The following is an 11828-nucleotide window of genomic DNA, read 5'->3' on the forward strand; positions in this document are numbered from 1 at the left end:
TCTGGAGAATTGGATCAGGTGAGGAAGTAAACATCTGGTGTGATCCATGGATTCCGGCTAGCCCAGACAGGAAAATAATTACACCCCGTGGCCAAACAGTTTTATCACAGGTTAGTGATCTCATCGACCCAAATACTGGAATCTGGGACGAGGAACTGCTCACTAATATCTTCAACCCCGTGGACGTGCGAAGGATCTTACAAATCCCGCTGAACCACCAAGCTTTTGATGATTTTATCACATGGCATGAAAATAAAACTGAAACTTTTTCTGTCCGAAGTGCGTATAAAATACAGTGGATGTATACCTTCAGAGAACATACAAATATTAATTCAGTCCCGAGTGGCTCTACCCATTTGGCAATATGGAGTATACTCTGGAAACTAAATATTCCTCGTAAAGTTCAGATCTTTTGCTGGCGGGTATTGCATGGAATAATCCCTCTAAAGTCAATACTAATGAATAGGCATATAGGGACTAATGGAGCATGTCCGATATGCCACCAAGGTGCTGAGGATCTCTGCCACCTGCTTTTCACTTGTCTGCATGCTAAAGAGATGTGGCGATGCTTGAGGATGTCTGAGATAATTGACCATGCTAGTGTTGTTGATAGATTCGGTTCAGCGATCTTGGAGTATTTACTTCTAATGCCGGATAGTCCCCAAATCCTTAAACCATGTCTGAATTTTAAGCAGGTAATCGCGGTCGCCTGCTGGTACTTATGGTGCATAAGAAGGCGTATTACACATAATGAATCTGTCCCTCCGATAGTCCGATGGCCGGTCTCTGTACTGGCTATTGCAAGCAATTATGAGAAGGCATTTACCAAAACCTTCATGCCTCAGGAATATAAATGGGTTAAACCTAACCCCAAATTTGTGAAAGTGAATGTAGATGCGGCGTACTATCAGGATGAAGGAATGGGAGCAACATCAGCGATAATACGAGATGAAAAAGGTAATTTTATTGCGGCTACTTGCAAATTTATTCCGTTTGCTGCTGATGTAGTCACAACTGAAGCTATGGCCATGAGGGATGGCCTTGAACTAGCTAATTCTCTTGGGTTCAATCGATTGGAAGCTGAGTCTGATTCTATGCAAGTCACCAACTTTTGTACGGGTCAGTCGAGATGGTGGGATGCAACGGCAACAATTTTCGCAAAGTGTGTGGACACAGCTACGTTAATTGGGAAGGTCATCTATAAACATTGTTATCGATCGTCGAATCAAGCAGCGCATGTGCTAGCAAACTATAGTTATTGTAATAAGATCTCGTTGGTTTGGATGAACGAGCCCCCTGACGTGTTGGTCAGCAAACTCGTAGACGATGTATCTATTATTTGATTTCAATAAAGGTAACCATGATGGCCTTTCCTCGAAAAAATTGTATGGTCATCCTGTAAAACGACTTTACTGAAATATTTTTTTACTGGAGCTACGTTATTTTCGTCGTTGCCAAAACCACGAAACCAGGAAACCCACTCACCCGCCCGCCGCCCCAGCCGCGCCGCTTTTCCCGTCTAAGCTCGTCATCCGCCTCGGCGCCGCAATACATATGGCCTGCGCCGCCGGCTCTGCGCGGAAGGTATCGGCCGTGCTGTACCACTACCCGTGCCCGGACGGCGCATTCGCCGCGCTCGCCGCCCATCTCTACTTCTCCGCCGCCGCCCTCCCCGTCCGCTTCTTCCCCAACACCGTCTATGATCCCATCAGGTAGTCTTTCCGAACTTCAGACCTGACCTACCATAAGATCAACGCACGATATCAAATTTGTACGATTCACGCGCTTTTCAGGTGCTCACTTTGACAGTCAGTGTTTGTAAGATTTGACAGGGCGTTACCTTTGCAGTTTTCAGGTGTAGTGTCACTTTGACAAATCCTGGCGTCGTTAGTTCGTTTAAGCTAGGTGCATGCCAATTTTTTGTGCAAATCTGTATCCCGACCAAAAAGATCATCTCAAGTTAGAAATTATATTTCACATAAAAAGGACCCATGCTCTGGAGTCATATTATCTCGAGACAAAATTGGGCATAGTCTGAACTGGATTGAGTATCTTCCTTTAAATTTCAATACATCATTAGTCGTGGTTGATTGGAATGGTCGAAAATATCACCCAGAACTCATTAGTGTTTTTGTTGTCATGCTATACAAGCCTTGGCAGAGCAGACCCAAAACGATGATCTTGTACCTTAAAAGAAAACCGACGATATTGTGTTTCTCCTGTTATAACCTTGATCTTATGGGTTTCCTTTTGCAGGAGTGATGGTCTTCCGTTTGACGAAATTGAAGATGTTTACCTTCTTGACTTCGTAGGGCCTCCTGGTTTTGTTGCTGATATAGCCCCGAAAGTTCAGAGGTCTGTAAAGATTCATTTCTGACTGTTTCCCTTTGTGTTGCATTATTTACATTGTTTGATGTGAACCGTGTGGATGTGATTCTTCCTAATTTTATGCACAGTAGCAGGGCATTCTCAATGTTTGTAACACATTGTGGCCTTCAATCATTTTGAATATTGTGGAACTGTGAAGCTTTCACTATATTTTTTCTTGGCAATACTAGGATATTTATAGTTGTTTATCTTTTCCACTGTAACATTCTTGGACCATCATAAGGCTGCTGCCAAAAGTTGTGTGAGAATGTCACTCTTTTTCTTTTAAAAAAGGAGGCATGCCCCCGGCCTCTTCATCGATTGATGCACACAACCTTGATTTATTACCATCTTTTCAGTTGGGAGAATGGCACTTGGGGACACTTACATCGTTTTACCCTTTTCAGTGTAACAATCTTAGACCATCATAAGACTGCCATGGAAAGTCTGTGTGGGAGTGCCACACTTGGAGAAAACGTGAATAAGGTGATTGACATGCAACGCAGTGGAGCAACAATTGCATTCGACTACTTTAGGAACAAGTTATTAACAGAAGCTAGTACTTCACGGAATCATGGAAGTGGTAATTCTGTAACTGAAATGAAATATCTACCTGAAAACAAGCTTGAAATGGTGCACAAGCTTTTCAAGTTTATCGAGGATGGAGATCTATGGAGATGGACTATTCCAAATAGCAAGGCCTTCAGCAGTGGCCTCAAAGATCTGAACATTGAATTTAATGTCAATTCAAATGGGAAGTTATTTGATCAGGTGACGATTTACTTGTTAGTATTAGTATGGTTTTCTGCAGTAGCACTTCCTCCTTTCACTTGAACATGGATGTTCACCATCTTTTATCACTTTATATTGCATTGAGTATTGGTCTTTGTTGCTTTAGTTATATGATAACCACTTCAGGTTGCTGTTTAGTGAAATAATTGCTTGAACACTCATTCACAACTTAGCATCATACCTTGATCAAACTTAGAAATGGTGTTGTTTCCTGATAATTTAACTTTTAGTGCTTGAGGATTGTTGGACGAATAGACACAGTGCAGCCCAACTATTGAACCGGACGACATGGATGGAGCGCACCGATCGCCCACGCCAGCGCGCTCGCGTTACGCCATGCTCAGCTTGCACGTAGCACACACACCTCCTTTTGTTGAATCCGGTTGGATACTCATGTATATAGGTACACGGTGACTACACTTCTTGGTATTAGAGCTTACAATCTCTTCCACTCTTTCGTCATGTCCAGTGATTGATAGTAACCTCAGTGACTTTTTGCCGACACCAAGGCCACAATTGCTGAAGTTCCTCCAATCACTCCTTCCCCCACTACTCCCATGGTGAACCTGCTGGCCTCTCTTGGTGATGCCTTCACATCGGGCATGACGGCGTCCCTTCCTCTCGCCAAGGTAGTCACCAGCTCAGACCTGCGTGTCGGCCCTAGCATGCCTCCACTACCCATGCACCACGTCAACATCACCTACTACATCAACTTCAAGCTTGATCCGGCGGTGAACAACCACTCCAAGTATCGTCAAATCATGTACCCCGTCCTCTCCAGATACAGTATGCGGAACAACGTTTAGGTGGACACGGATAGAGAGCGTTGAGTGGTGCCATGACGACATCACCATTGTTCTCTAGTTCTACGCCACCATCTCCCATGAACTATTCGACGTCGTCATGTCTCCGCACAACACAACGTACCACATGTGGAATCAACTTCACACCTTCTGCAACAACCAGCTAGGGCGTGCTATCCATCTCAACGCGAAGTTTTGCGCACTGTCCAGAGCGACCTCTAATCGCCCCCTACAGTCGCCGACTAAAGTCCTTTGCCGATGTCGACGAACCTGTGTTGGACAAATCCTCACGCTGCAGATGATCCGAGAACGCAACCAACGTTTCTAGGGATGGCCACGGTGCTCCTTATGCAGATCCCTCTCCGGACCTTTGTGCAGGTGATACTCGCGTCTTGTGCTTGAAGAGATTGACATCATTCTCACTGAGTGTGAACGTGGCGAGAGCTCCTCCTCCATGATAAGGGAAGGATCTCTCGCTGTGTTCACACTAAATGAGTGTGATCTCTTCAAGCAGAAGACACGAGAGAACCCGCATTAAGGTCGGGAAAGGGCTTTGCATAGGGAGCAGTGTCCATCACCTGGAAACGTCGGTTGAGCCCATGGATCATCTGTAGCATGAGGGTTTTGTCCAACGCGAGTTTGTTTACGTCGGCGAGGGACTTGAGCCGCCGGCTGTAGTCGGCGATGGAGAGGCCACCTAGGATGGTGGTGTGGAACTTTGTGTTGAGATGGATAGCATGTCCCGGCTGGTTGTCGCGGAAGAAGGTGTGAGTCTGATTCCACACGTGATATGCTGTGCTGTGCGGAGACATGACGACGTCAAAGAGCTCGTTGGAGATGGTGGTGTAGAACCGGAGGACAATGGTGATGTCGTCATGGTGCCACCCGTCGCTCTCTTGCTGTGGATCTGTCTCCACTTGGACGTGGTTCTGCACATTGTATTTGGAGAAGGACGAAGTACATGAGTCGACACTACTTGGAGTAGTTGTTCACTGATAGATTGAGCTTGAAGCCGATGTAGGAGGTGATGTTGATGTGGTGCATGGACGGCTTGCTAGGGCTGTCACGCACGTCGGAGCTGGTGACAGATGCGGCGAGAGGAAGCGACACCGTCATGCTCGATGTGAAGGCGTCACCGAGAGAGGCCGACATATTCATCATGGGAGCAGTAGGGAAAGCCATGACTGGAGGAACTTTGGCAGCTGCCGCTGAGGTTGCGAACATCGGGGTCACTGGACATGGCGGAAGAGTGGAAGAGGTTGTTGGATAGCAAAATTAATAGTGTAAATCATCGTGTATCTATATTCATCACCGACAAGGTATTTAGATGTGAGTATACAATGGGAGGATTACAACAGAAGGAAGCAGGCTTGCATGGTACGAGTGCATTGGCCATGGGCGAGTGACTTGCTCCATCTATGTAACCTGGTTCGGGTAGTTGGGCTGCACTGTGTCGACCCAACGTAGTGTGATCAAACTTAGAGAATGGTGTTGTTCGCTGATAAATCCAAAATTCAACCGGCCCGGTCTGACCCTGTTATTGGACCTCTGAACCTATTAGGATAATTTGTCGAGAAAACGCAAAAAGCCTTTGCGTTTCATTTCATTGAAAAGATGGAAGACCTCCTAGGAGGTGTGTTGTTACATGGTTCTGTAATCGGTCAATGTACATCCCAGGTTGTGGGCAGAACAACCGAAGCCCCTGGGCGCCTGCCTTTGCCCAACACCGGGCCTCCTCTTTGATCCTATCCACTAGCGTTACGATAGATGGTGTAGCATTGTCGAAGACGCATGCATTCCTGTGCTTCCATATCATCTAGGGGACGAGCAAAGTGATAGACTTGAGGGCTTTGCGATGCGCCGGTGGTGTTCTCTCCCTTGCGCGCCGCCACCACTCCATGACGCTGGGCTCTTGATCAGGCGGCTGGGCCGGCAATTGGAGCCAGTCGAGGATGGTGTGCCATGTCTGGCGTGCAAAGGGGCAGGCCAGGAGCAGGTGCTGTAGCGTTTCGATTGCCTGGTCGCAATGGAGACACCTGGGGTGATGATCCAGCCCGCGCCTGGCGAGTCTTTCGGCCGTCCAGCAGCGATCTTGGGCTGCCAACCAGTGAAAGAACTTCACCCTTGGTGGTGCCCAGGTTTTCCATACCAGCTGCCATGAGGGGCATCGTGTAGAACCCTGGAAACTTGCCGCATAGCATGATTGCGCCGAGTAGCGGCCGTTGGCCGTCCACCTCCAGAGTAAGCGGTCCGGCTCGTTAGAGAGGGTGGTGTGGCTCAGAGCTTGCTAGAGGAGCAAGTATTGGCCTATCTCATGCAGCCCCAGTGTCCCCTGGATATCGCGCGCCCAAGTGTTGTTGGCTAGCCCTTTGGCAACCGTCCGTGCTTTGCGTCGCTGCTTGGGGATGCATTGGTAGAGTAGTGGGGCGATGTCAAGGACAGACTGCCCGTTGATCCAGCTATCCTCCGAGAACAGTGCCGTCAAACCATTGCCGATGCTCATGGTGGTTGATGCAGAGAACATTGCTCGCTCCTCATTAGTGAATTGCATGTCGAGCCCTTGCCAGGCGCGGTCAGGGTCCATGCGGGCAAGCCACATCCATCGTATGCGCAACGCCAACCCAGCGCGTCCAAGGTCGCGGACCCCTAGGCCGCCGTACTCGATGGGTCTGCATACATGGCGCCAATTGACGTGGCAGTGTCCGCCATTGGCAATGGCGCGGTCGGCCCACAGGAAACCTCTCAGGATCTTCTCCAGCCGCTTCAATGTTTTCTTAGGCGGGGCGAACGCGAGCAGCTGGTGCACGGGAATCGCGCACAGAACGGACTTGACCAGGGCGAGTCGCCCAACCTTGTTCATGAGCCACGCTTTCCAAGTCGGGAGTCTGGCAGCCACCGAGTCGACGAGGGGTTGCAGCTGGGTGGCAGTGGGTTGACGTGTCGTCAGCGGAATGCCGAGGTAAGATATGGGGAGCTGCGCTACCGGGCATCCAAGCTGAGAGGTCGCCTCATCGGCCATCGGGTTGCCATGCAGGGTGGTGGCCGAGCTCTTGGCGTAGTTCGCCAGCAGCCCGCTCGCCTTGCCGAATAGGGTTAGGATTCCTTTGATGGCGGCAACATCCTCCGGTGTTGCGTGGCAGAATAGCATCACATCATCCGCATAGAGAGATCGCCGGGATGTGGCGCCTGGGATGGAGTTGCCGCAGGATGCCGACGTCCATAGCCCGGCGCATCAGCCTGCCAAGCGTGTCCACAGCGAGCACAAAGAGCTGAGGGGACATGGGGTCGCCCTGTCTCAGGCCAGCGCGGTGCCATATGGGGGGTCCTGGCTCTCCATTCAGCAGGACGCAAGTGCTCACTGTCGAAAGCAGGATTGCGAGCCACTCCATGAATCTGTCTCCGAACCCGTATTGTCGCAGGACCTCAAAGAGAAATGGCCATGATATGGTGTCGAAGGCGCGCGTTAAGTCGAGCTTCAACATGACCCGTGGAGCCCCAGCTGGTGTAGCATCCGTAGAGATTGCTTGACTAGGATGAAGTTGTCGTGGAGGCTCCGGCCCTGGATGAATGCGTTTTGGTTCCGGCTAACTAGAGCATCCAGCCTGGGGGCGAGGTGTAACGAGAGGACCTTGGCGAAGATCTTGGCCACAAGATGTATCAAGCAAACCGGGCGGTAGTCGCTTAGCTGTTGGGCATCGGCTCGCTTGGGAAGCAGGGTCATCAGGGCTTGGTTTAGCTTGTGGAAGCCGCGGCCCCTCATCTCGAACAGCTGCTGAAAGGCATCCATGAAGTCATGTCGAACAGTTGTCCAGCAGGCCCGCAAGAATTCGGCGGTGAACCCGTCAGGTCCCGGCGCCTTGCGGGCGGGAGGCGTTTGATCGCGTCCTAGACCTCCACGGTGAATGGTGCATCCAAACTGGAGAGGTCGCAAGGCTCGATGAGCTGGTCCAACTCCAGCGTGAGCTCCCTGTCGGCAGCCGAGCCTAGTATCCTGTCAAAATGCTCAAAAGCAGATCGCGCCATCGTGTCCTGGTCTGTGAGTATGTGCCCATCCACTGCAAGGCTGTATACTCGATTCTTCTGTCAGCGAAAAGAGCATTGCCGGTGGAAGAAACCTGTATTGGCGTCGCCCTCCTTGATCGTGGCAATGTGCGTGCGTTGCCTGGCAATGGTGCGCTCCAGGGACGCAAGGCCAAGGTATGTGATCTTGAGGTGCTTCTTCAGCCAGTCTTCAGGCGGTGATAGAGCGCGGTCCTCTTGTGCCTTGTCGAACCGTGATATGAGCTCGTGGGAAATGGCCATTCGGTCCCGAATGCTGCCAGTAGACTTGGCACTCCAGCTGGTGAGTCTACGGGCCGTGGCTGAAGGCGCAGCATCAAGCGGTGAAAGGGGTCCGGGTCGAAAACCGAGCCCCAGGCCGCGGCCACCGTGTCTTGAAATCCATCGAGCCTGAGCCAGAAATCCTCAAAATGGAAGCGCTTGTACACCGTGGGCATGGGTGCGCAGTCTAACAGCAGCGGGCAATGATCTGAGACGACGGACGCAAGGCAGCGGAGATGGCACTCGCCGTGTGCGTCTTCCCAGTCCGAGGTGCAGAGCACGCGATCCAGGTGCACCAGGGTAGGCGGGGACTGCTCGTTGGACCATGTAAAGTGGCGCCCGTTGAGGTAAATTTCTTTCAGGGCGAGATCATTGACAAGGCGGCGAAACCTGCCCATCATTCGCCTATTCAAGTTGCCATTACTCTTGTCCTCGTCGCGTAGGATGAGGTTGAAGTCTCCGCACAACATCCATGGTCCGGGGCAGGCCGCACGGATGTCCCGGAGCTCTTGCAGGAACGCAATTTTGTCCGTGTCATCCTGGGGTCCGTACACGACCGATATCCACCAGGGTACGCCCGTGGCCGTGGTCACCGTGGCAGTGAGGGCGTTCGTGGTGAACAGAGGGTGCGTGATAGATACAACCCTGCTCTTCCAAGCCAGAAGAATGCCGCCTCGCGTGCCATTTGCCGGGAGATATGTGTAATCGTCAAATTCCGAGCCTAGGGTGTCGAGCACAACCGACGAGCAGAGCAATTCCATCTTTGTTTCCTGTAGGCATACAATGGAGGCAGCCGTGGTGTCCAACAGCGAGCGGGCGGCAAAGCGCCGAGCGCGTGCGTTAAGGCCACGCACATTCCACACTACCATCCTGAGGCCGTGATCTCCATGAACATTGGATCGACGAGCGAAACAGTGCGCCTCTCCTAGGTTTCACACGCAACCTCGACCCGTGCCGGTGTGGTCGGCAGGCTGGTCAAACCCTCCGGGATCTCTCGATCGACCAGGGCAGCAATGGCCTTGAGCACCGCGAGCGGGATGGGCGTTGCGAACATGCCCTCATAGGTTTGCATCTCGGCGGATGAGATCTTTTGGTTCGTCCCAATGATCCCCAGGGTGCGCAAGATCTGGACGTGCGCGTGTCTTTCGGCTGTGGGGGGCGCCGCCGTCGGGGATGAGTTGGTCGCAGAGCGGCCGCGGCGTGCGGCGAAGTTCAGGGGCCTGCGCGGCCTCCTCCTGGGCGTCGGCAAGGCTGCGGCGATGTGCTTGGTTGCAGCCGCCAGGAATTCACCCAGCGTTAAGGATTGCGACACGGGGGCACGAGCCCGTGACGGTCTCATGGTGATCGGCGGGGAAGCGAATCGCCCCTCAGCGGGAGTGCTTGGGCCTCGGCGATTGGAGGCAGGCGTGCGGGCTTCCAGTTCCGAGCTGGGCCTCGCCAGGGCCTGCTGGGCCTGGGGCCTTTGCATGATTATCGCCGGGGGTGGTGGGCTGGCTGCTTCTGCAGGAGGGACCGCGCTCGTGGCGGGGCATGCATCCGTGCTCCCAGTGGTGCGCTCGTGGGTCCCGCAGGACCGGTCCGCGGGGGCAGACATGGCCACGTCAGGTGGTGCAGCTGGCGAGCAGCCGCTTTGCCCCGACAAACTAGCTGTCACGGGCTGCGAGTCTGGCACCTCGCTCAGATCGGGCAGGTCCCGACAGTCCCTCGGATCATGCGAGCCAGTTGCGGGATCCACGCTATCTTCCACAGGGGATGGGGCGGTGTTTGAATCTCCTGATCCTTCTGGGGTGTTTGCCGCCAATGGGAGTGCCATGCTTGGCACATGGCGGGGTTCTGCGTTGGTAGGATGCGCGGGCGCATCGATCTGGGGGCCACCCGCTGTCCCCTCCTGCCCGGTCCTGGCGTCTCCATCAGCAGCTGCAGCAGGGCCAGTTTGGCCCGCGGCCAAAGCCTGCCTTTGCCATCCTTTCCCTTTTCCTTTTCTGGCACGTTGACGTGGGTTGGTGGGGTCCTGTTGATCCGCCCGACTGTGCTGACCTGGCCACGGGCCCATGAAGTATCTCCCAGCCTGTACGGACGGCAGCGCGGCGACGGTTGGCGGCACAGGCGATGCATGCGCGACGGACACACCATCTGCGCGCACGGAGCGGCCCCTAGGACGCCAGCCCAGGGTGTCTACGGCCATGCCGTCCGCACGTCCAACAGGTGGCGCCTCCGTACGCCGGCGCTTGTGGCCGCGGCGACGTGCCCGGCCCCGGCCATTGCCTCGAGCATGGTCGTGGCCGTCTCCGGCGCCATCTCCGTCACCAGCGCCAGGTCCATTGTTCCCCTGATTGCTAGGCGCAGGGGCTCCGATCCTCTGCGCCCGAGCAAGAGCAATGGAGATTGGGTAGGTGAGGGTCCTGATGGTTGGCGCTTCCGAACGCACCCTTGCTGGAATCTGCTCCACGATCTCAAGAACAGCGGCGCGGCGGATGCTGGCCGGATCATGCGTGCGCCCTGCCAGCCGGAATGTGGCCATGTCCTCTCCGGAGCGTGTGTTGGGGGTGAAGCCGCTCGATCCAGCAGCTCTCCCCCAGGATGTGCTCAAGCTCGACGCGATACTCGAACTGGCCAGAGCCCGCATGGGCCAGCTTGCTCCACGGCCGGACAGAGAGGGTGAACCGTGGGGAGCTGATGAAGTGGTCTCCATTGAGGCGGCGCATAGTTGTGCGTGAGCTGAACAGGATCAAGAAATCCTCGGGGTGGTAGCGTGAACCGTGAAGTCGCCGTCTTCGAGCTCGAGGGAGGTCAGGAGCACATCAGCCACCTCGGCAGCGGACACGGTCGGCCTGTTGCCGGTGATGGAGGCCACCATTGCTCGGGACAGGACCTCCTCGGCCTCCTCCATCTCCACAAAATGCGACATGATTATCCTCACCGGCTCCGGCGCGCGCGGCAAGGGCGCAACGGCCGGGGCGGCGGGAGGAGGCGGAGGTGGCTGCGCGGCCTGGGGCGCCCGCGCCCGAGCAGCAGGGCGAGCGCGGTCAGGGTTGGCCTGGACGGCTCTCCGGCGCTGTGGGTTGCAGGAGCGCGAGTCATGACTGGATTCCAGGCATCGGCGACACCGAATGTCGTTGGTGCAGTCCCGAACACGATGACCAGGGTCGAGGCAGCGGAAGCAGAGTCCAGCGACCTCTTCCGGGGATGGGCTGCGCCGTTGGCGTGGAGTCGTACTGGGCTCGTCGTCTTGGCGAGGGCGGCGGCGACAGTTCCGGCGCCGCGGCTGCTGGAAGCCGTCAGCGTCGACCTGGACGCCGCCAGGGGCACGGTGCACCTCGGAGCGGGGGCCGATGCGGCTCGCAACGGGCAGTCGAGGCGGGTCGACGGCGCGTGCGGGAGCGAGGAGAGCGAGCGGCGCGGGCATAGCCGGCAGTGTGCGTGCGACGTCGCTGTACGAGCGGGCTGGGGACTTGCTCTCCGAATCGTACCAGCGGTCACCGGAGGACACGCGGTCGTCGGAGAGGGTCGCCCGGGGCTCGACAGGGTCAGCACTTGGAGCCGCAA

The 11828-nt window shown here is 54.5% G+C and overlaps 1 protein-coding gene across 1 annotated transcript in view; it reads left to right on the forward strand.

The window, feature by feature from the left end:
- The first annotated feature begins 1483 nt into the window (after positions 1 to 1483).
- The window catches only part of LOC119325660, a 13281-nt gene continuing 2936 nt past the window's right edge, over positions 1484 to 11828 (forward strand). The window contains exons 1-3 of the mRNA XM_037599377.1: positions 1484 to 1712; positions 2257 to 2355; positions 2775 to 3138. Coding sequence (XP_037455274.1) covers positions 1555 to 1712; positions 2257 to 2355; positions 2775 to 3138 — 621 coding nt within the window. The 5' untranslated portion in view covers positions 1484 to 1554. The remainder of the gene's footprint in view (positions 1713 to 2256; positions 2356 to 2774; positions 3139 to 11828) is intronic.

This window comes from Triticum dicoccoides, chromosome 6B, assembly GCF_002162155.2.
Source record: "Triticum dicoccoides isolate Atlit2015 ecotype Zavitan chromosome 6B, WEW_v2.0, whole genome shotgun sequence".
Taxonomy (NCBI): Eukaryota; Viridiplantae; Streptophyta; class Magnoliopsida; order Poales; family Poaceae; genus Triticum; species Triticum dicoccoides.